Here is a 23,807-nt window from a genome sequence, read left to right as displayed (position 1 = left end):
AAAACATAAAGTTAGGGCTGGACCAGGTGACCCTGAAACCTCCCTTAGTTAAGCTGCAATAGATCTCAGCTGCTGGCGGATTCCCATGATGCACTGAGTATTTCTTCTTCAGTCACCTTTCTCACTCACTATGTATTAATAGATCTGTCTGTTGAATCATACCTGTTATTAATCTCTGGCTCTCTTCCGCAGCATGTCTTCTATCCTGTCTTCCTTCTCTCACCCCAACCGGTCGCAGCAGATGGCCGCCCCTCCCTGAGCCTGGTTCTGCCGGAGGTTTCTTCCTGTTAAAAGCAAGGTTTTCCTTCCCACTTTCACCAAAGTGCTTGCTCATAGGGGGTCATATGATTGTTGGGTTTTTCTCTGTATGTATTATTGTAGGGTCTACCTTACAATATAAAGTGCCTTGAGGCAACTATTGTTGCGAGTTGGTGCTATATAAATAAAATTGAATTGAATCTTAAATTTGGACTCATCAAACCAAAGCACAGATTTCCACTGATCTAATGTTCATTCCTTGTGTTTCTTGGCCCAAGAAAGCTTGTTGCTTTTCCTTAGTAGTGGTTTCTTAGCAGATATTTGACCATAAAAGCCTGATTCGCACAATCTCTTCTGAACAGTTGATGTAGACATGTGTCTGGTACTGAAATTCTGTGTGGCATCTATCTGGGCTCTAACCGGAGGTGCTGTTAACTTATATATATCTGAGGCTGGTGATTTGGATGAATGTATCCTCAGCAGAAGTGGTGACTGTTGGTCTTCCTTTCCTTATGTCAACCAGTTTCATTGTAGCACTTGATGGTTTTTGCAACTGCACTTAGGGATACATTCAAAGCAATTTTCCAGGCTGACTGACCTTCAGTTCTTGCTTAAAGTAATGATGGACTGCCGTTTCTCTTTACTTAGCTGATTGGTTCTTGCCATAATATGAATTGTAACAGTTGTCAAATAGGACTGTCAGCTGTGTACCAACCTGACTTTTGAACAACACAACTGATAGTCCCAAGCCCATTAAGAAGGCGAGAAATTCCACAAATGTGTAGTGTAGTTTTCGATGATGCCACAGAGAGTACATAGAGTGGAACAACATAGAAAGCATGAAATTGAATGCTCTCTCTTAAACTGTTCTTCAGAATTATGGATTCGTGTTAATAGTCTTTATAAAAACTAAATGTAATCAACACACTTTATTTCCATTTTGGGACAAACTGTTTTTATTCATCTGAGCTCCTGCCCCCTGTCTTTGTGTCTCCAATTTCAACAGCGAGGTCAGCATCAAACACTGTTCTCATTTTCTTGCCTGTCAGACTTCAGCTTATGCCCTCAATACCCACTAATAGTCCACATTCAATCCCTGTTCCTTATTTTTAAATTATGACCCATATTCACATGTTTGTAGCATGTAAATACAGTTATTGGCATTGCACGATCCCACTTCCTTTCTCATCTTAACCATCAAAACTAAATTTCATATCCTGATGCTGACCTACTTCTACCTACGTTTAACCACCAAAGCAATTCTGAATTCTCCAACAGTTGTTTTAAGGTTTGTCTGACAGCAAGAAGCTGCCAAAATGTCCTAAAATCTTCAAAATGACCTCAAGGTCTTAAGCTCAAACTGGTGCACAACAGAAAGCACTAAGTATTATGTTCATTACTTTAGAGAATTCCTGGCATAACATCCGTCATGCACCAATAGTGAAACAACCAGAGACTGTGGAAATACATTTGTTTCCACTGTATGAGTAATAACACACAAACACACACACTCTCTCTCTCTCTCTCTCTCTCTCACACACACACACACACACACACACACACACACACACACACACACACACACACACACACACACACACACACACACACACACACACTCCTCCTTGTCGCCCAGAGGACCCCACATAAAGCCGTGTTTCCCCTGCACTTGTTACTGCTCTTCGTTTCAACATCATTGTCTGCTGTTCAGGTATGTACTTTGACCTTTTCCTATGATATCTAAACTGACATTTAAATTATAGCACCATCCACATCTAAATAAGATAATCAGCTCGAACTACAGTTTCCACTGAGCACATGTCCAACTTAGTGTTGCTAAATTAACAGCTATTTTTCATAGCTGTTAATCAAGCATTTTTAAATACATGGAAAGACTTTGATGATAAGACACTAAAAACTTTGCTCAGATTAGTGAGTTTGGATTTGGAAATGACTTATTTGTTATATTCGGTGTCTTTTCCGGTTATTTTGAGTGAAATATAAACACCCAGTGTGCAGCATTTGGTGTTTGGGATTTTCATGAAGTGAAAAAGTGGTTTATTCTTGATCAAAACAATTCTGTAATGTATTTAAATACTGGACCCACCAGTGTGTTAGTGGGTGATGATAAAAGTGTAACATTTCTCAGAATAAACATGCTCCAGTTATCCTCGGTAACTCTGCTGGTCAATTAATGCAATGAAATCCTCCTGAAATACTTCAGTCCTTTTGTCCATACTTGTTTATCTAGACTTACACACTTACACCTTAAAATCCTTGCTAAAAGTGACCAGTGAGGTATTGTAGACACTTTTATCAGTGCCTGTAAACAGGTAGTATCATACATTTGCATAGGAATGAGACTTCAATATCCCAAATTTGCCTGTGTTGGTTTTTGTCTATTTGATCAGTCAAACGTGGTTTTGTACTCATGCAACATCTCACAGTGACACATGTGCATAAGCCTATGAAGTAATGGTTAAAATATCTGTGAGGCTACGCACGTATTTAAAGATCCCTTTAATTTACTGAGACTGCACGTAGATCAAATGATAATAGAGGACTTGGCTGGTGTTAATAGCAGCTAGCCGACCAGCTTAATCTCTTTCTATCCCACATTCTCTCTTGTAAATCAAATTAAACAAGATGGACTGGACAGCTGTTACCTCACTCTGATCCTGGGTAATTGGATGCTGCTCCAATCCAGTGTCCCTCTGGCCTCTTCTATTCCTAGATCATTAGCTCCAAATGGCCTTTCACTTAATCTTATCCCCTAAAGTAAAATCTTACACTGGATGTTGCTTTTTTAATTTCAAAGGTTTGGAAAAAGAAGTGTGGTGCATTATAACTATACATAATAGCACTGATTTTTATGTGTCTTTCCAGTGTCATCATGTCTTACTTAGATGAACACGGGTGAGTAGATCCAGTCCAGAAAGTTCTAATTCATTAACTTGTGTTTTATGGCATGTCTAATGCATTCTTTCAATTCCTTTTGATTTAGAGGGCATCACGAGGGTAAGGGCAGCAATTCTTTCATTTAATAAATATATAAGCTGCAATTCATATCTCAACTCAATCAGACTGTGACTCTTTCTTTCTCCAGAAGAAGATGAGGAGCAGGGAGAGGGAGGTGAGACTGAAGGCTCAGTGTGGGTTGATTATATTTAGCATACCTTGGAGATAACACATCAACTACCAGCTGTTTTAGCAATCCAGTAGTAGAGACACCCAATACAACCACACAATTGTGAATATGATTTAAATCCTGTAATTGACTTAATGTTTACATGTTGATTCTGTATTTCTGTGGGTAGTCCATAATCACTACCTTAGTACACAATCCAGTATCACGGCAAAACGTGTAATAGATGCGCTGGTCCATTTGGACACGCATGTTGAGGTAGCCTGTAAGCTTCAGCACCAGCAGAGGGAGATATTTTATTTAAAGCAAACATGAAAATCATCGGAAAGCATTTAAACAGACATTACTAATACATTTGCATGTAAATACACATTAGCCGCCTAGCTTAATTATTTCTGGTGATTAAGGACCTGGAGCGTACTTCATACATTCCTTGCTCACTAGCCACTTCTTGGTTTTAACCCTATAATGCCATTTGTATCATATTTGCTACATGAATTTATGAGACCTCTATGTCATCAACATCAACATGATCAATACTTGCCATAATTTCAAAATGTTATGGACAAAATTCTTTTTTTTGTCTAAAATTAACATTGTTGTTAACAAAAAGTTGCCAAACACGCCCAATTTATCAAATGCGATACAAAAAATATATAATAAATATATCATAAACATGATACAGAAAAAAATAATATAATAAGAACATCTCAGTTCCAAAAAAATCTGAATTTTCTGGCTATTTTCTGATGGGTTGGGTCTTACAGGGTTAAATATATTATCTCCCCTTTCTGGTTCTGCAACTTTTGCATGCGGTACCACAACTTTTGCATGCATGTCCATTTCATGCTTTGGAGAGGCAAAGCTGGCAAAGGTGGGGCTGTCACCTTGGAGGTGGTTTAGAGAGTCCTGAGTTGAACCGCTCTTTCATCATGTGAGTCGTTAGAAACATCTGTAACATTTGTGAATTTTTTTTCCACCCTCACCATACGAGTTATAAAGGTCACATGGGTCGAGGTGTGAGTTGGGGTTGAGTCGCATGGGAAAGGATCTCAAGACTGTGTTACAGGTAGCTGACAAATGGTTTCGTAGGCCACCACCTCTACTTAATCATGGCTGTTCAAGCTGGACATAGATGGCCTCCTTGACTCCTCTGTTTCATTTATTTCCACTCTTGGCTGTGTACTATGTGGGAATCTTTAACATTTTAATCTCTGGAGGTGAGCACAAGAGACTCACCTGCATGCTCTTTTGCTTGTTAGTGGCTGCCAATATGAAGAAAGTGAGCTTTAAAGAGGGTAAACAGCTTGATTCAAACAGTAAATGAAAATGAATTGCAGGGAGGTTCCAACACCCAGAATAAGATAAAGATAAACAGCTTCCTGTCTGATATAAACTTGGTTTAACTTAAGCTTTTTTGTTTCAAGATGTATTTTTTGATTATTCTAATAACAATAATAATAATGATGATAACTGATTTACTGTTTCATTACTTTTCTGGCTGCCATGCTGAAGAAGAACGGCCCAAATACAAGTAAGAAAATACAAGAATATTATACTGTGATAATGATTTGATTAGTAAAAAACAAAGCATAACAAATCAGTACGCCTTCATGTGGTTTTACAGGCCACTTACGCAACTCGCTGCACCAAAAATCCCAGAGGGAGAGAGGGTTGACTTTGATGTATGTGCCTTAATATCATTGTTTAAGAAAAGAAATACATTACACGAAAACCAAACGTAAGTAATCCCAGTAAGTTTCACCCATGCTAGGATATCCATAGGAAAAGGATGGAAAAAGATCTTCTGGAACTACAAACACTGATTGAGGTCCACTTTGAGCAGAGGAAGAAAGAAGAAGAGGAATTGATTGGACTCAAAGCAAGAATTGTAATGCCCTTCCCCATACTATTTTCTTGTTTTGCATGTTTGTCTATTTTCCCCTCACTTGTTTGTATGAAAAAGGGATTTGTCAGGGTGCAATCACCATTCAGGCTAATAGAAAGTAAAGCAGCAGAGTTGTTTTTTTTCAATGTAGGAAAGCCGGAGGGCAGAAAGAGCTGAGCAGCAGCGTGTAAGGGCTGAAAAAGAGCGGGATAGACAGACACGGATAGCGGTAATGAATTATGTTAACACATATGTTGCTTATTCCATGAAAATATCAATAATCCAACAAAGAAAAGAATAATTTAAGTGACGATGCAACTCAGGAGGAGCGGCAGAGGAAAGAGGATGAAGAGGCAAAGAAGAGAGCAGATGATGAGGCCAAGAAGAAGAAAGTTCTCTCCAACATGGGCGCTCACTTTGGAGGGTTCCTAGCAAAGGTCAGAGGGATTCAAGTGATTCATTTGTGGGCAGACGTACCGCTATATTCTGCAAATATGTGAGGTGCATTTCTAGGCTGATGTGACTGGACAAGAGCGGTCGTTTCTTACAGGCAGAGCAGAAACGGGGTAAAAGACAAACTGCAAGGGAAATCAAAAAGAAGACACTGGCAGAAAGACGCAAGCCACTGGCAATTGAGAGCCTGAAAGAGGATGGCCTGAGGTCAGTTAAAGCCTTCACTGGATTACATTTTTATTTAGCTACATGTTATAGATATATCAGCTGGATAAGCCTGAGGCAAACAATTGTTTAAGCCTTAGACACAAGCTGTAATGCCTTTTGTGTTTTAGAGAGCGAGCCAAGGAGATGTGGGAATGGATCCACCAGCTGGAGTCAGAAAAGTTTGATCTGACTGAGAAGATGAAGAGACAGAAATATGAGGTTAGCCCTTTACTTGGGAATATTTAAGATTTTTATATTAGAAATCGGAGACATTATATTCTTATGTACTTTTTCTTTTTCAGATCAATGTCCTCCTGAACAGGATCCAACACGCTCAGAAATTGTGAGTCAGACGGCTTGTCTCAATCTACACACAAAACAAGGGAGCTAAGTGCAGGGTTGTAGGTAGATCAACTCTTTGCACATCTTTGACTATGCAAAGATTTCACAGGTCACTGGCAACAACCACACACGCACAGGAAACACAACAATCTAAGATCTTGCTACTTTCTGAACAGGATACACACACACACACACATACTTTATTTAATATATTTAAATAAAGCGACAGAGCAGAAAGAGGAACTAGCACTACTTTACTGTCTTACATTTCTCTGATCTTCTGTGAACTACTGTTTACGATCTCCTTTTAATCTTCTATTTTCTTAATGCAGCAAAAAGGGACATGGCAAGGGAAAAGTTGGAGGACGTTGGAAGTGACCTCACACACACAGACACACACACAGGAAGCATAAACAAACAAGAGGATGGTTCACTAGTTCCAGGACAAACTTCCAGTAACTTTGCAGTGTTCAAATAATGGCTTCCTGTAGGGTTTATTTGAATACATCAACTTATACTTACATTTGTGGCTATTAAAATACACATATAAATATATTTGAACTGCTGTAATGGTTCCATTTAAACAAGATGTGAAATATTATTATTAATTCACAGTTGCTACCAAACAAATATGAATTATTATCTGAAGCATCTGACAGCTCCTCCTAGTTGGTTTGCAAACTGCTGATAAACAAGATGTGAAATGTCTCTGTTGTATGGCTTTATTATGCTAAGTGTCTCTCGCATCTTGGTAAACAGCTATGCTGCGATACGAACACCTCTACTTTATCTGTTGTACGAAGACGGCATGGACGTCATCACTGGTCCCCTCATGCCAAGGTTCAAATCCAGCCTCTAAAGCGATGTCCTCTACTTTCTTTGCAAAGCCAGCTTCTTGCTCTTTATTCAGATCCAAAATGTACCTAAGACACACATAATGACACAGGAATGCACTGTGAATCCAAATATGGCAATCGCTGTCGCTATTAACTTTCAAGAACAGTGTCACAATTGAATTATAAGGAATATGTGGCAAACTCAAAATATCCCATATGCAAATGCCGATACACGGCAGTCACTGTAGTCCTGGTGGCCATGGTAACGAGCCCTGTGTTACTAAAAAAACCCTCACTTGGCCAACTCCACGACAAGCACAGCGTCTGGTGCTGCAATCTGTCTCATCATCGGGCCCAACTGGTGCACAAAGCTTTACAGCAGAGGCAGAGAAGGAAGCAAAAACACAGAGAACGAAACATGGTCAGCAGTTATACCAGTAGTGTGCAGTCCAGGTGACTGGATGCTAAAGGAATATTTTTTCAAGATGACTTAATATATTTCGTATTCATTTAAAGAAAAATCCACCTGGCGGAGAAGTAAATGGTGTTGAAGAATTGGGAATATTTCTGTTTCTCAGGCAGTTTGTGAAATGAGTCCAAAGGCAGGAAGGTGACAGAGATCCCATTTGGATACATCAAGTCTGAATGGGATTAGAGAAAACCCAGTGCTGGTTTTAGTTGCTATTTTCTGGAAATGAAACATCAAAACATATTGCATTAAGACAGGAGGTAATACAGTAAATAGCTGGAGCACCTCATTCCCCTTTAAACTTCTCTTAAAGTTGTCCAAAAGAACAAAATGAAAGAACATATAAAAATAGAAACCAACTTTTCACATCACTTTAAGGGTCTTTTTGTCACAGTGGTTTTACACTCTGGTTTTAATCAAAGCTAAAGCTGAAGGCCTTTTAGCATTCATAGTCTTTCACCTTTAATACTGACAGTCCGTATGGCTGTGTCATCCTCTGCATCGGTGTATGTTTGAGAAGTAGTAGGGCAGCCCCGTCTGCTGGACAGGGACTGGAACAATCCTTGCAGATTTGCAAAAGAGATATCCTGGGCGGTCTGTGGATGTGAGAACAGGATGGATAACAACAGGCAGACAGTAATGTGTTTAGAGATGTGCGCAAAATGATTCCAGCAATGAAGACAGAAAAAGACAGAAAACCTTGCACTTTTTACCTTAATGGGTTGCCCATTCTGTGTCTTCAGCAGACTCTTGTCATCAGTTTCAATGCCAAAGGACAGGTAAGGACTAGAAACAATGTCTCCCCAGTATCCCCTGATGGCTACTTTGTCTCCTTTCTGTACAGACACATGACCAAAATTAGCTTCCTTCGTCAACTTACTGTTTACAGTGAAGTGAAAAAGTAGCTGGCCCCTTCCTGATTTCTTAATATGGTTTTTCACACATTTGTCAGACTTACATGTTTCAGTTCAGCAAACTCATTTTAAATATAATACAAAGATAACCCGACTAAATACAAAATGCAGGTTTTCAATGATGGTCTTATTTATTAGGGGAAAAAAAACATTATACTTACCTATCTGGCCCTGTGTGAAAAAGGCATTGCCCCTTTTGTTGAATCATGAATGAACTGTGATAACCACATTCTTTAGAAGGCTGAGTTCAATTTCTTCTCCTTCACACTCAGGCCTGATTAATGCCAGACCTGCTGGATCATGAAATCACTTAAACAGAACCTGTCTGTTCTGTTTAAGTGATAGATAGAGCAGGCTTCTCTATCTATCATCTACAAATGGTTACAAAGATTTTGTTTAGGCTTTGGGACTCCAGTGAACCACAGTTACAGTCCTTATTATCCACAAATGAACAAAACATGAAACAGGTTGAACCTTGCCAGCCTACTAAAATTACTCCAAGAGCACATCGATGACTCATCCAGAGGGCACAAAAAACCCAGAACAGCATCTAAAGAACTGCAGGGCTCACTTGCCTCAGTTAAGGTCAGAGTTCATGATTCAACAATAAGAAAGAGACTAAGCAGAAATGGCATCCATAGGAGCCCCGAGATGAAAACCACTTCTGACCAAAAAGAACAGGCTTTTCTCATGTTTGCCAAAAAACATCTTAATGATGAGTCAAAAGCTGAACTTTTTGGAAAGTTTGTCTGGACTAAAATCAGACTGAGTTACTTTGACAAGCTTTAAACAAGTCTGTTCATACTTAAAATCCTCCAGTGGCTGAATTAAAATAATACGAGGACAATTACTTTTTCAAGCAGGGCCAGGCATGTTTGGATAGGTTTTTTTCCTCCTAATAAATGAAATCATAATTTAAAAACTGCATATTCTATCCACACAGTGTATCTTGGTCGAATATTAAGATTTCTTTAATGATCCCAAACGTGAAACACGTGACAAAAAAAAAAAATCATTGAAGGGAAAAATTCTTATTCACGGCACTGTAGAAGAGCGATGTAGAAAAAACCAATATGTAATTACCCGACTAAAGACTCTTGAAGACAGCAAACTAGGATTAGTTATTTGATAGACGCCTTCCCTCATTTCGAATGCCAGTCCCTGTTCCCTCCATCGCATGTATTGCTGTCTGTTGATGACGCGACACTGCAGACAACCAGTACACAAACATATATTTGAATTTCTTTGTCCAACTTTTTATTTGCAAAATCTCTGGCCACACCAGAGGAATGGGCAGAAACTACTCAGATACCCCTTTCTCATGAAGCTTCATTGTAAGATCCCAGTCAAAGCAGCCCTTCTTGGAGTCATAGCGTGTCCCGAGGTGCTGCCTGACTCGATAATCCCAAGCTTTGGACATGATAGGAGCAGGATGCTCTGGTGATGAAGACCGAGTTTGGATCCATGACTTAAATATCCTGTCCAGTTCGTCTCGCTCCTTAAACTGTAAAAAGTGTCCATACTCAGTGAATAAAATTTGGAAGCTTTTTCTGAATGTGTAAAGCACTTACACTTACAAATTTTAATGATTATGTGCAGTGCACTACAGGTTATACTGAGCAAGCTGCAATGTCTGGCTGTTTAGGTAAAAATAAGCTCCTTCAGCAGATGTTTGTACCTTAAGGAGAGTTGTGTTCAGACAGGCATGCGTTGTCATCGTTTCAGTAACAGACAGAGAAAGTTGTGATGCTACACGTTGCAGTACTTCCTCTGCCGGACTGCGGATTTCTGCGTTTCCAAACACATCTAGGAAAACTTCGGTCTTCTCTAAAGATTTAAAATAAGGATTTAAAAACCCCACTGGTTTATGGACAACAACACATCTTGCTTTAATAAAATGAATAATTTATCCAACTCCCACGTACCATTAATCCCCATGCTGTCCTGGGGAATCAGTGCCAGGTAGAGGAGCAGCAGCTGTCTAGCAACCACCTCCATGTTGTTTTCTATCACCCATATCTGCAGTGTGGCAAAAAGTAGTTATTTGTAGCTCAAAGTATTGTTAGCCATTTGCAGTTTAAAAAGACTTAGGCTCACATGGACACTTTGTTTGTCTTGCAAACCGGCAATGGTCTTTAAAATATGTCGTGGATCTCCACTGCCCACCAGTAAAACATTCGTTTCCCCTTCACATCTTTTAGGGCCTAGTAAGAGAAAGAGACAGGGAGAGAGAACACATATTATGCTTCTGTTGCTGGATAAGGAACCTCAGTACATTTAACCTGACAGGGACAAACTGTAGGTGATAGAAACTGAATATAAAAATCTGGAGAAACAGCTCAGATGTTTACTGATGGACCTGTGATACTGACAGAGTTGACAGAGACACAGTGTAGGATACAGTATCAGATGATAAAACACGACTGACGGATGACACAGTTTGCTGATCCATTGCGTGTATCCAGTACTCGGTCGACTTACCGAGGTTGATTTGTGTGATTTTGAGTGGAAAATATGTCAAGGATCAGACACCATACCTTTCAAATGTCAAATTTCAATCTTTGAACAAATTTCCGCAAAATGTTCAGAAAACAAACTGTCTACAGCTGCACCAAAAAACTCACTGAAAAATGCATTTAGTTGTTTTACAGTCTTTAAATCATTTCAGCCTCATCTTCACTCAAATATTGGCATCAATTCCAAGATCCAACTGTGATAAACACCAATTATAATGTGACAAAAGATTGATCATCAGTGCTATTTTTGCCTCTGTTAGCTGCTGTTAGCTGGCATTAGTGAAACTTTCTTTTAAGCGGATCCAGAATTGTTGGACTCTCATGCAATGTGAGAATGTAATCAAACAGTTTATTGGGAGGAAATGTACTTCTGAGGCCTACCATTAGCTAGCACAATGCTAGTTTATAACCAGCTGGTGTTTTTGTTTAGCTGGTTCATTATCAGCTGTCCAGAGACAGGAGGGTCGCATGTTTAATCTGCTGACGATTAGTAACTGCGGCAATATCAGGAATAAATAAGCATGTTTATGCATATCTTCCTGACTTCAGTTCAGGAGATGAGGCTTGAGAGGAGGAAGAGGATGAACTTTTATTCAGATGCTGATTGTGTTGTCTCTTTTTGTGCTTTCACTTCTTTGTTGAAGTGGATCCCTTCTCAGATAATAAAAAGACTCTTCATATCTTGAGTATGAAGGTGCAAACATTAATTAAAACTTGCCTCCTCAGCACATGAACTCCTGAGAATTAACTTCTTTTCTGTCTCTGATATAAGACATATGTGGCAATTCTCTGGTCACATACATAAGATCAGGCAGAACAGTCCATCAGGATCACTGTATTCAAGAGGCAACATGACATCTTACACTATGTATTTTTAATGCTTTAATTCTTTATTTGTTAGAATTTAAAATAAATTTAGAATTGCACACTAATAAATCTACATTTATGAGTACACCATTATTTTTTCTATTAAAAAAACCTAAAAATAAAACCCCCGACTGACTGTACCTAATTTTGAGATATCACACGTGTATTGTGTATTTATGTGTGTGAAACTAAAACGTGGCTGTCTATTTTTAAATGCACTCAACGCAGCATAATAAATGAATACTCTTGAAAAACATCAAAGCAACTCATACAATCCTTTATCTGCTCTGACGCACGTGCGCGGGCCCACTCATAGGATCCTCGTGCAGTCAAGACTCTTACCGATATGGAGCAGGTCGCGTGCAGGACTGAAGCCCCACCAAGTGATGCAACCCGCACCCTCAGATGTCCGTCCAGCACTCATACTGCAAAGAAAGGCAAACGAAGGCGTGCACCCCGTTGGTTTACGTCAAGACAAAACAAACGGCGGTAGGCAAGGGACCACAAAGCCGTAAAAATATAAAATAGCTTAGTTCAACTAATGCTAACCAACTGCTACAGACCTTTTAAATGGTGCCCTGAAAATACAGCTATTGCTCAAACGCACAAGCGTGTCTCTGACTTTAATTCTGTAACTAAAAAACCTTAGATAATATCAAAAACTGTTTGTTAAACCTCACCTGACCGACTCTTTGACGACAGCTGTAAAAAGTGTGAAGCTGAAAGTAAGTTTGGGTTCTGTTGCTAGGCAACACTTTTGGCTACGTAGACACCATCTACTGGTGAAAAGAACGAATTACACAGTACGCTCTTCTATGAGTGCCTTAATTGTTAAAGTTTATTCATTTTATTAAAAGAAACTGAGCATTAATGTGAAACATTCCATTGTAGGTTTATTTGTTTATTGCACCACAACACTAGAAAGTGAGCAAAAAGGCCCAAAATACATTAAAAAACAACAAAGTTCACATCATTGAGTAATTATGTGAATAAACTCTCTTTCATCAATTTTTAACATAACCTTGCATGGGCCTACACAAGAGATGCACATTTACAGATATGTGGTTTCTAGGCTTATAAAGACAATCACTTTGGTTTATGGTATGAGGTAAATATGGGGAGACAAGGTTTTAATAACAGCCAAATATCAAACATTGCTTGACAGGTGCATATATACACACCTACAGACACACACACACACGCAATAAAGTGTCTTAAAGGAAAAAAAAAATGGAAAGGAGAAAATAAAAATTAAGAAAACTTCGGGTTTAACAACAAGTAGCATATTGGCAGCAGTCACTACTCAGGTGTGACTCTAACGAGGTTTTGCTTTGAGTGCTGCATCTACTTCTTCTTCAGGCAGAAGAGTATGCCACTGGGCTACTGGACGTCTGGGATTGGCAAGCATGTCTGACCAGTGGCGCAGTCCGACTCCTGTAGCTCCATAACCCATAAAGGTCTTTCCAATGGGGTCGTTGCTTCCAAGTTTATCGTAGTCGAATACTGTGATGACAACCTGCACTTTCTGAAAGGCAAAAGAAATACAAATGACCCAGACAAGCTTGTCCACACAGTGCTTGGTGTTTCAAAACTGATTACCGGTAATAAAAGGTACCTGTATTTGCTCAAAGGGGACTTCAAAGCTGAAACTCTCATTAAAATAAGGATTGAGTGTGTTTTTCTTTACTGTTGTCTTCTTCTTTTTAATCCGTTTCCCATTTTGTTGCAGAACAATCTTCACATATGGGTCTTTTGAAAGAGGAAGTGAAGGTGAGTTGCATCATGCATGTCTATTTCAATTCCTTATGATACTTGGGGATTTATTTATTCATTTATTTGACTGATAAAATCATGAGGCCTGATTACCTGATAAACCTCCAACATCCATTTTCTTAAGGTTCTTTGCCTCCATGATGTTCACTGTCAGTTTCCCGGCAGTGGGTACATAGCGCAATGAGATGCAGATATCACCCAGTTTTTCCTGCTGGCATAAAATTTTGTGAAGAGAATATTGAAAAAGGGTTATTATCCAGATGTTTAGCATTGAAGGGTTGAAGAGCTGAAATATGTTTAAACAAAGATACAGTACATCATACCTCCTCCTTCTCACCGCTCTCCAAGTCCCTCCATTGTTGCATTGGCTGACCCAAATCAACACTGTTCATGGGAATCTTTATTTCACCGATCATGTCATGCTTGGAGAATCGATCAAAGTCAAAAACCTGCAACACCAAAGTCTTTCCACCCAGCTCTGCGTATGGAATCTAAAAAGAGGGGGAAAATGATAACAGACATTTCAAAACATACTGCATTGGTATTTTGGGGGGAAGGGACAGGTTGAGGTTGATTAAGGGGAAGAAAAGTCTGAAGAGGAAGTGGAGACTTGTGCCCAGCGAAGCGTGAAAAGCAACAGCCCGAAGCACCAACTCGAGCTGTGACAAAGACAAAACCCTGACAGCATCAAGTCGACAAGTACAAGTAGTACCTTGAAGATGAAAGTTTCGTTGAAAACAGGGCACAGGTTTTTGCGCTGAACCTTGGTCTCGTACTTCTTCTTTTTATCTGGCAGCAAAAAAACTTTGACATAGGGGTCTGAAGTCCCCCCCATGTCCATAGCGGCAAGGTCCTGAGCCTGAAGGATACCCACGATGAGCTTTAGAGGAAAGAGATCAAGTGTCAGAATCAATGTTATTAGAGTTATCTATAAGTAAAGACTAAAACTAGTTGAGAAAAACGTTTTAGGTATCTGGAATAAAAATCTAAACTAAACTGTAAATGAATCAGAATCGTGTTTATTGGCCAAGTATATGTGCAGACACATACAAGGAATTTGGTTCCGGTAGATGAAATAGAAATACTTAAAAATACAGAACTTTAATATATCTGGACAGAACTGATCTGAAGTGGTTTAAGTGGTCAAAAAGAAAAAGGGTAGGAATTTTGACGTTTCCACGGAGGACTTACCTGAGCATCTGTGAAGTTGTAGTCCAAGGAAAACTCCAGTTTACCCAACTTTTCCTGTTCTTTCTCCTCTTCCTCCCCTTCTTTCTTCACCTCCCCCTCCTATGAGATTAAAACACACACACACACACACACACACACACACACACACACACACACACACACACACACACCTGATTTTCTTGTAGTTCTTGAGCTGGTAAGATAAGATAATATAATACAGTGATAGGCGTACCTTCTCTCCAGTCTCTCCTTCACCTTCCTTTGCCTTTCTGCGGCGACCTGCCTTCCCCTCCCTCGCTTTCTTTGGCTTTTTCTTTTTACCAAAGCATTTCTTGAAAATGCAGAAGATGAAGCATGCCACCAAGACCAGAACCACCACAACAATGGCTCCTACTGCCCACATGGGAACTGCCAAAATAGAGATATGGGTTGGCTCATCAGTGAATGTTATAGAAGTATGGTTATCAAGAAAGTGCTGGAAATCTCTGATCTGCCTTTGCTGTTAACATACACAGAACTAACACAATGCTGAAACAACAACCAAAACCTCATCAAACAAATATGAGTCAGAACTTCAGATTGATATCCTCACTTTTCAATTCTCTCTATGGAAGGTTTTTTAAAAGCTTGCTGATCTCGTACATTAAGAAGAGGTTTGAACTTTTTTATATCTTAAAATTACAAAAAAAAAAAAACTAGGGAAAGTCACTTTTCCCCAGTGTTCAGTTGTATCAGGTTATTCAGTTATAAGAATATTGTTCAAGGGGACCTATTATCCACCTAATTGTTTTTTACAGTAGTGTGCAAAAGTTTTGAGCCATCCCTCATTTGTGATATTTTCGATTTTGAGCAGCAAGGTCTTGAGCATTAGTTTTCCAGACTTTCTGAAGGACTGTGGACATTGGGTTCTTTTTCACTTATTTTCAGTCCAGTTCTTGTATTTGGGCATTTTCAAACAAATGCCTTTTTGCATTCAAGAAGAAATAAAACTAAAACTAACACAATAGATGAACCAGTGTTTTGTCCACACACATAAGTTAGCAAAGAAGGAATTCTTTAGTTGAATATATGAATGCCAAAGATAAATGCCAAAGATAACACAGTTTGATGGGCATAAAATAGTATTTTTACAGGTTTTAGATGTGTCCTTGATCGAGCACAGCTGATTTAAATGGCTAAATTACCTCCTCAACATGTCTTAAAGTTCTCCAGAAGTCTGATAATGAACTAATCATTTGAGTCAGGTGTGTTGACCCAGGGTCTAAAACCTGCAGGACACCAGTCCTTGAGGCCTGGAGTTCCACACCCCTGGTATACACAAAGGAGGTCAGGAGAGATGTACAAAAGTGAGTGTCCACAGGCCTCTGTAAAACACAGTGGAGGTTCTGTCATGGTTTGGGCCTGCATTTCAACCAGTGGTGTTGGAGATCTTGTCAAAACTGATGGAATTATGAATGCAAAAATGTGCTTGGAGATTTTGATCACCCATGCAGTACCATCTGGAAAGACTTTGTTTTTCCAGCATAACACACACACACACACACACAATGGAGCCCTCTCAGTCATGGACTGGCCTCCCCAGAGCCCAGACCTCAACTTTATTGAAGCAGTGTGGGATCGTCTTGACAGAGAACAGAACTAAAGGAAGCAAACTTCCAAAGAAGAGCTTTAAATGTCCTTCAAGAAGCCTAGAGAACTATTTCTGAAGACTACTTAGGAAATTACAAGAAAGCTGCTTAAGAGAGTTCAGACTATGTTGCAGAATTAAGGTGTTCATATTAAATATTACCTTTCAAGCTCTTTAGAATTGTACAAAGCCTGATTTTTGCCTCATATAATTTATGAGGCAAAAAAGTTTATCTATGTTTCCACGTGTTTCAATAATCAGTGAATCCATTTCCCATTTTCCAAGCAACATATGAGTAAATTAGAGATGGCATAAGATTTCTGCACTGGAATGCATTCTTAGAGTAGTGGATGCCTCATTTAAATTTCAAAAAAATGTAATACTGGGCCTTTGCGCAGAGGCTTAGTTTATGTTTGATCTGAAATAGGTCAAATAACTCACAGTTATTTATATGTGATTACCTCATTTTTTCAGACTTTGCTCATGATTGTTTATGAGTATCTGCCACCGTAACAGTAAATATATTTCAGAAAGTAAAAGCAAAACATATCAATTCCCCTTCAGACATTAACATCTGTTCATGAGCTCGGAGACAAAGGTGTAATGCATAATGTCAAAATAAATCATGATTTCTTCTTTTTACCACAATAACTAAAACTTTCTCAAAATTATATTTTAAGCACTATCTATGTTTTGCTAATGTTGTGTTATGTCAATAATACACATGTCAGCATTGAGATAATAACAGTCTGTAAACCCACAGCCACCACTAGTTGCTCCACCAACCGCAGAAGCTCATTAAATGCTTTACTCTTAGCATCATAAGCAGTAGTTCTTCATTTCTTGGCATAATGACTCAGAAGCACGTTTTCGTGTTCTGTCATTGTAGGCATAAACACTTAAACTGTTGACGTTCTTTGAAATCATTCTTTATACCACATCACTTATGTTAAAAAGAGCAATTTAGTGTTGGAAATTTCTCTTTACATCTACAGTAGCTTGAACTTTTATGGAAGACTATGAACATAACTCCTAAACATAACTGGTAAATTCATTGATAAATATTATCCATCTTCTTCTGCTTATCTGGAGCCGAGTCGCAGGGGCAGCAGCCTAAGCAGAGAAGCCCAGACCTCCTACTCCCTGGCCACCTCCTCCAGCTTGTCCGGGGTAACACCAAAGCATTCCCGGGCCAGCTGAGAGATATAATATCTCCAGCATGTCCTGAGTTTGCCCCGGGGCCTCCTCCCGGTGGGACATGCCCGGAGCACCTCACCCAGGAGGCATCCTTATCAGATGCCCGAACCTCCTCAGCTGGCTCCTTTCGATAAATAAATTATAAATCCCTTTGATAAATATAAATTTGACATAATGTAAATTCTGCACAGGGATAGTTTCCTCCCCAGTTAGTTTACGTCATCACTGGTTTATGGATTTCTGTATCATTTTGCAGATTGTGGCAGTAGCTTACTTGACAGATGACTCAGCTCATTCATGAACTTTTCCTTCATGTGGTTGTAGTCGTGCCCAGGGTGATGTTCTGTATGTGAGTGCTCATGGTGTTCTGAATGAGAGTGCTCATGATGAGCAGGCTCTGTTGTTTCCTCCGATTCTGGTTCAGACGGCTCAGCGGCCCTCCGGACTCGAACCCCAGCACCGACCAGCCTCATGTCAGCTGCCAAAACATTAGAATTACTACAGTTATTCACGCTGTTTTTAAGTTGGCTGCCACATTGAATGATAACACAACTTTACATGCATGCTGTGTAATCCCTGTGTTAATGTGTTGCAGGAAGGTTGAAGAGCATAGGACAACTCTAAGCCAGATGCTCAACATGGCTGACCCTAATCCCTCTGTTACTCTCATGCTCTCCTCCATCTCGTGGCCCACGCTTTCACTCCCACGTTCAGCCCATCCCCATTTCTCTCTCATCACTGACTCTGCTGTGGACTGGATTAAACTATGCCTCTACAATATTAATCCAAAACCACAGATTCTCAAAGCTTTAAAAAATAGGGGTTGGTATCATCCTTTGGTTTGCCTTGCATAAAGCCACTGTTTCTGTCATATTGACTGTTTAGAACAATATTTAAATGAGGTTTAGTGGAACACAGGCAACTTTTGGAAAAAACTGATTTTTTAATAAATAGTTATTAAGAGCTGTATTTCCATTTTAAAAGCAAACAAAAATGGCAGTAAAAGTAATTTTTACTGCACCCATTTACTGTGTTTAATAATTGAACATTGAAATTAAATATAACTTAATGGAATTAAATGATCACTGAAGGACATTTATTAAAATTTAAAACACGATGTGACATCTAATAGGAAACTAAAGTATGTAAAATGAAGCATTTGCAATATTAGTGGTCCTTTAACCTCCTAAGACCCAAACTCTTACACGGCATGCATTTTTAATTTCTCTTTGATATTTGGCATATTGGGGCACGATGAATGTAAAAACAAAGAATTACCAGATTTTTTTTTTTAACCTTATTTTTGTTTTTAAGAAAAATAAGAGCCACATATGAGGATATTCGTTTAAAATTTTGATAGAACAGTAGCAGTATAATGTCCTTGTAAGTGGATATCAGGCCCTCGTAGAGCAAAATTGAGTATTTTGGTCTAAATAACCCAAAATGTGATGTCCACATATGTGGACGCCAGGTCCTAGGAGGATAAATTGGTTTGTTTAAAGCCAACAGGAAGAATATACACACACAGAAACACAGCATATTTTTCTCCTCAGTTTAGACCCTTTTTTTAGGATTGTTCCACTTAATCATAACAACAGTGTTTGAAATTTTACTGAATATTTATCTTACCTGTCGATATCTCCCTTTAATTTTGTCAACACCAAAAGGAGGCAACTTCTAGTTCGGTGTCTTTCTTGTAGCTTTTCCTCTGGCCTGTTGAAGACCCTGCACACCTATCAATCCTTGGGTATGCTGTTGACTAGAACTGGCAGGCTCCCTGCAACCCTTTCCACCAAAGCTAAAGCACTGGCAAATCACTAGAGAAATGTTGTCATTTAATCCCCCCACTTCCCCCCCCCCCCCCCCCCCTCCAACTGATATTAGAAGGCAGACAACACATCTGTTGCTTTACGTCTGACTAAAGAAAAATATAGACCATCATTCACCTTTTATTGTGTTGTAGTTGCAGGGTTGGTAAATTTAACATGTTGAAGTATTCAAAGCTTTTCCTTGCGGCAGGGGAAAACTGTTTATTACACTGATGGCAGTGTTTATCCATTAGACTCAAGAGATTGTAGTACATCCAGCCCTTCACTAATCTCCTCAGCATAGCTGCCCTCGCAGTCGATCGTCCAACAACAACTTGTACTGCGAGTGGATATTGTGCATGTATGTGTGGATATGTAGTTTCCCATCCTTTTAGCCTGCCATTTTACTGTACAAAACACATACACATATTTATCAAACTGTAAACAGTAATCCCCACGGATATTTATATATGCCTTTGTTTTGTTGGGGGGTGGGGGGCACAGATGAGCATGACATAATTGCCTTACATAGAGTTAGGGCAGGCACTTAAAATAACTCTGCATTTCAGGATATTTTATTAATAAAAAATACATTTTATGTTGCAATACATTAAACCACACAAACACAAGTTACAAATGTTTTCACACTTGGTGAAAACCTGGGAAAATCTGTGCAAACCCTTGTGGTTTCTTAATCTGTCTGTCAAGTGTTCTACCTCAAACCACTAGAACCAAAATGACACTTGAACAGAGTAAGGCTACGACCACAGGTACACAGGTATTTTTGAAAAGAAAAATTTTCCATTTTAGTTCAAAATAAATTCTATCCACACATGTGGTTTTGAAAAAATACCTCAGTCCACATGTAAACACCAAAAGACGCAGTCAAACACTGTGAAGAACATGCCAAATCCTAACCGTGTAGAAATGGCCAATCAGAAGTCTAGAAGCCTGGGAGGAAAAGAGTAAACAGGGTTTTATGCAAACCTTGAGTACTTCTGAAAAGTTTTTGTTTTTCTGGAAAGGCAACTAATTTTGTGTTACTTTTCAAGTGCCTTCATCATTTCAAATATTAGTAACCAAAGACAGTTATTTTGGCTGTTGTGTAGACTCACAACTTAGGAATGAACAAAATGCATACAGAAAAAATATTCAAACCTGAAGACGACGTTGGGATTTGCGTTGTGAGAGCATCTGTTGAATGGAGAAGTTCACTCTAATGCCTCTGTCTTTCTAAATGGAGTGACAGTAATTGAGTATGCATATGTAACCGTGTAAAAACTGCAGATAGTAAGATCAACAGCATTTTGTCCATATCCACCACTGTAGAAATTCATCTCATGTAAACAATGTGACGCACAGCATGACGTCAAGGTGCACACCTTTGGCATTATGTGACTAAATCTGTTTTCCTCGTCCACACCTAAACGCAAAAACAGAGTTTTCAAAAATCTTCACCATGGCAGGAGTATTTAAAAATATCAGCATTCAGTGATCGAAAATGCAGTTTTTGTGTGGACTAAAGGCTCAAAAGCATAGAAAAAGCTCAGTTTTCAAAAATACCCGTTGAGGTGTGGACGTAGCCTAAGACCCATGCCTGTGTGGGATCCACTCTGACGTAAGTCACATGACTTATCTTTGCCGTCAGATAATTAACCAAGAAGCCGCTTGGAAATCGTTAACCACAAACTCTCCAGCAGCCCAGTGTTAGCACCACCCCACTGGGAGTAAGCATGTGCCCACTGTTATCTCGTGCAGACGTGACCTAGATAATATGCTCAGACATTGTGACGAGTCAGATAACTACCTGTCAGAGCAACTGAAAAATAACAGTTACACACATGAACCTGACTTTTAAAGACAAACAAGAGATTTGTCAGCATAACGAGACTTTATTGAATGTTTGAAATGTCCATTTGTTTTTCTTCTTCAAAAATTTTTCATTCATAAAAATGTTCTGTGGGTTGAAACATGACAATGGAATGTTTCACACATGATAAAATAAACAAACAAACAAAAAACAACAACAACAACAAAAAAAAAAACGGAATCCACACGAACAAGTTACTCATTGTAACAGCTTAGAAAAACGGTAGTGTTTAGCACCACATTTATGAGAACAATTTCCCCAACACATTTGAATTTCTTTTCTTTATAAGAAAAACTGAGGCATTTTGATTTAACTTGGTCTAGTGCAATTGGATAATACCTGTGGTTGACTGTAACAATTTTGTAAAGTTTTAATGGGAAAGGACGTACAGTGTGGATTATTGCCTTTGTCTATCTCTGTATATTTTGAAATGTGGACCTTTTCCACTGTTTTCCCAGGACCTTTTACAGAGTGTGCTTGTCAAAGAGGTATTCTCCCATAGCACCAGTCGTCTCAGACGCAGTGATCCGGGTGAGACTGCCAATGTAGTCGCCCAGCTTCTTGATGGTGTCATGGCTGTCGACGAGGAAGTGCTGCTCGAGGAAGTCACACAGCTACAAGAGAAGTTAGATGAGTAAGTGGTAAAATAATTCATACTATGACACTCGTAAATATTCTAGACCAAATATACTTCTTGTGTTAATAGCACAAGAATTATATTTAGATATTAAAAAACCCCAGACATACATGGGGATCAGTATGGCTGCCAGCTCTGCGGTGCACATCAAGGATACGTGTATTTAAGGTTTTCTGGTATTCCAGGGAAAAGGTCATTGCATCCAGACCATCCTTCCAGTCTTCTTTACTTGGTTTCTAGAACAAAATGTTAACACTTTGTTGGAAAAAAAAAAAAAAAAAAAGTAGTGTGTACCAACAAATACACCCATCTCAACAACAACATCTTTAAAATGACACCCATAACATTTGGGACATACAGAGATGTTCTGAAGCAAAATTCGTCCGCCTCTCATGTTCTGATATTCCAACAGCTTCTCAGCCTGTTCCCTCTCTTTGGCTGAACGCTCCAGGAAAAAACTGGAGAAGTTTGGTAAAGCAACATCATCCCTGTCGAAATACATACCCTAAAAAAGAGAAACAAAACAAAAGAAAACAATAATGATATCTAGAAAAATATAGTACAGTTTATGAGACATACAGGTACTATACTGCTAGGTATTAGTGTTACAATTACAAGAATCATACCAGGGCAAGGTAAGCGTAGGATGCATTTAACTTCAGGTTGAGGAGTTTGTTGACATCTCCTTCAGTTTCTGCATGAAAGTTTTGTTTCACCGCAGACTGCATGTCTACAACACAGAAAAAGAAAGCAACGAATGCAGCTAGTGTTGTGCTTAAAAGACAGAAAGAACAATAGAGAAAAGTGCCAACAATGAGTGATTTCTCCTTCGTAGTAGAAGTAAGCCCAAAAGAAAGTTAAATATCTCCTACCACCTCTTCCTCGGGTTCAAACTAGCAAAGACGTTCCGCGTGAAATGCGCTCGTTTTAGCGAAGCACGTATTTATCAGCCAGCAACACATTGCAACTGATATTTAAGAGCTCAGAGAAACACCTGCCCCACTGCCGCCGTGTGTCATCAAACGATTGGGTTCAGGTGGTTGTTACGTTAGTACATGTTATTAAGACTGTTGCTCGGTTAAACACCACTTTTTGTACCCACTTAAACAAGAAATACCTGCTGATGCTATCAGGGTGCAGTTTAGCTAACTTTAGCTACGTTTGCAGCAACTTAGTGCTTGTTAATATACCGTAAGATGCGCCAGACTATGAATAAAGTTTTATAAATCTATTCCGGGTCAGTGTCACCTACCTTTTATTGTGACACCAACGTGACCGCAATGTCACTATCTTCCCAGCACAAAATTGTTTATTGTTTACGCCACAAGTAGCGTCCGGTTCTTCTTCTTCGTCGTCGTTGTATGGCAGAGATACACTGAAGTGCAGCGCCGCCCCTGTGGTCGGAATGATTCCTGCAGAGGTTTTAACCTGAGCACAATGGAAGAGAGAGAGAGGGAGCGAGAGAGAGAAAGCAGAAGTTATTATAATTTTTTTTATACAAATACTTCATGGCTTGAGGTTTTTTCTATACGTCTGTTCTACACTTCCTGTCTTTATTTTTACATTTTTCCCCTTCTCTGTCTACTTTACAACTTTACAACTTCTATTTTTATGTTTCCCCATTCTTTCATTGCTGCAAACCACTGTATTGAAACGGGACACGTCTCTCTTTGGATTATTTATATACAGTTGTGTTATTCCATTGCACCTGGTATATTTTTCTGGCTTTCCTTTTATTACAGCTTTACTTTTGTTTTCACCAGATTATTTGTTTTCTTAATATACCCCTGCACAGTACACTGCAATTGA

General features: G+C 39.1%; 4 protein-coding genes and 1 long non-coding RNA gene across 6 annotated transcripts; 2 read left to right on the top strand and 3 right to left on the bottom strand.

The window, feature by feature from the left end:
* Positions 1–1,901: 1,901 nt before the first annotated feature.
* LOC102785937 (troponin T, slow skeletal muscle-like) lies at positions 1,902–7,001 on the top strand. Its single transcript, XM_006805747.2, has 13 exons — positions 1,902–1,969; positions 3,145–3,174; positions 3,263–3,276; positions 3,365–3,391; positions 4,919–4,937; positions 5,031–5,088; positions 5,178–5,294; positions 5,443–5,520; positions 5,615–5,728; positions 5,842–5,951; positions 6,080–6,170; positions 6,254–6,294; positions 6,626–7,001. The coding sequence occupies exons 2-13, from the start codon at positions 3,152–3,154 to the stop codon at positions 6,669–6,671; spliced, it is 738 nt and encodes a 245-aa protein (XP_006805810.1). The 5' UTR covers positions 1,902–1,969; positions 3,145–3,151; the 3' UTR covers positions 6,672–7,001.
* Positions 6,614–12,602, bottom strand: dnaaf3l (dynein axonemal assembly factor 3 like). The gene is made up of 12 exons (XM_006805744.3): positions 12,576–12,602; positions 12,238–12,320; positions 10,610–10,716; positions 10,438–10,531; positions 10,191–10,339; positions 9,825–10,016; positions 9,596–9,718; positions 8,312–8,434; positions 8,059–8,194; positions 7,656–7,770; positions 7,426–7,500; positions 6,614–7,216 (listed from the first exon to the last, which is right to left on the bottom strand). Exons 2-12 carry the CDS (start codon positions 12,317–12,319, stop codon positions 7,075–7,077), a joined length of 1,338 nt encoding a protein of 445 aa, XP_006805807.2. The 5' UTR covers position 12,320; positions 12,576–12,602; the 3' UTR covers positions 6,614–7,074.
* LOC102785452 (uncharacterized) lies at positions 12,243–18,500 on the top strand. The gene is made up of 3 exons (XR_437501.2): positions 12,243–12,384; positions 13,625–13,665; positions 18,279–18,500. It is a non-coding gene; the product is annotated as an uncharacterized LOC102785452 (long non-coding RNA).
* Positions 12,707–19,475, bottom strand: syt5b (synaptotagmin Vb). The gene is made up of 9 exons (XM_006805743.2): positions 19,313–19,475; positions 17,958–18,161; positions 15,092–15,267; positions 14,860–14,958; positions 14,381–14,548; positions 13,992–14,159; positions 13,762–13,876; positions 13,511–13,644; positions 12,707–13,420 (listed from the first exon to the last, which is right to left on the bottom strand). Exons 2-9 carry the CDS (start codon positions 18,154–18,156, stop codon positions 13,211–13,213), a joined length of 1,269 nt encoding a protein of 422 aa, XP_006805806.2. The 5' UTR covers positions 18,157–18,161; positions 19,313–19,475; the 3' UTR covers positions 12,707–13,210.
* A 1,888-nt stretch (positions 19,476–21,363) lies between these two features.
* On the bottom strand, positions 21,364–23,385 carry LOC148101751 (ferritin, middle subunit). 2 transcript variants are annotated; one of them, XM_087845430.1, is made up of 5 exons: positions 23,251–23,385; positions 22,625–22,728; positions 22,357–22,503; positions 22,109–22,234; positions 21,364–21,975 (listed from the first exon to the last, which is right to left on the bottom strand). In XM_087845430.1, the coding sequence occupies exons 2-5, from the start codon at positions 22,724–22,726 to the stop codon at positions 21,826–21,828; spliced, it is 525 nt and encodes a 174-aa protein (XP_087701556.1). In that variant the 5' UTR covers positions 22,727–22,728; positions 23,251–23,385; the 3' UTR covers positions 21,364–21,825. The 2 variants fall into 2 exon arrangements, with proteins under 2 accessions (XP_087701556.1, XP_087701557.1); XM_087845431.1 differs by lacking the exon at positions 23,251–23,385 and adding an exon at positions 22,871–22,977.
* Between the last annotated feature and the right edge of the window lie 422 nt (positions 23,386–23,807).

Source organism: Neolamprologus brichardi, chromosome 8 (assembly GCF_056152115.1).
Source record: "Neolamprologus brichardi isolate AB-2024 chromosome 8, ASM5615211v1, whole genome shotgun sequence".
NCBI classification, from domain to species: Eukaryota; Metazoa; Chordata; class Actinopteri; order Cichliformes; family Cichlidae; genus Neolamprologus; species Neolamprologus brichardi.
The sequence above is the reverse complement of the archived record's forward strand: the minus strand, read 5'-3'. Positions and strand labels throughout refer to the sequence as shown.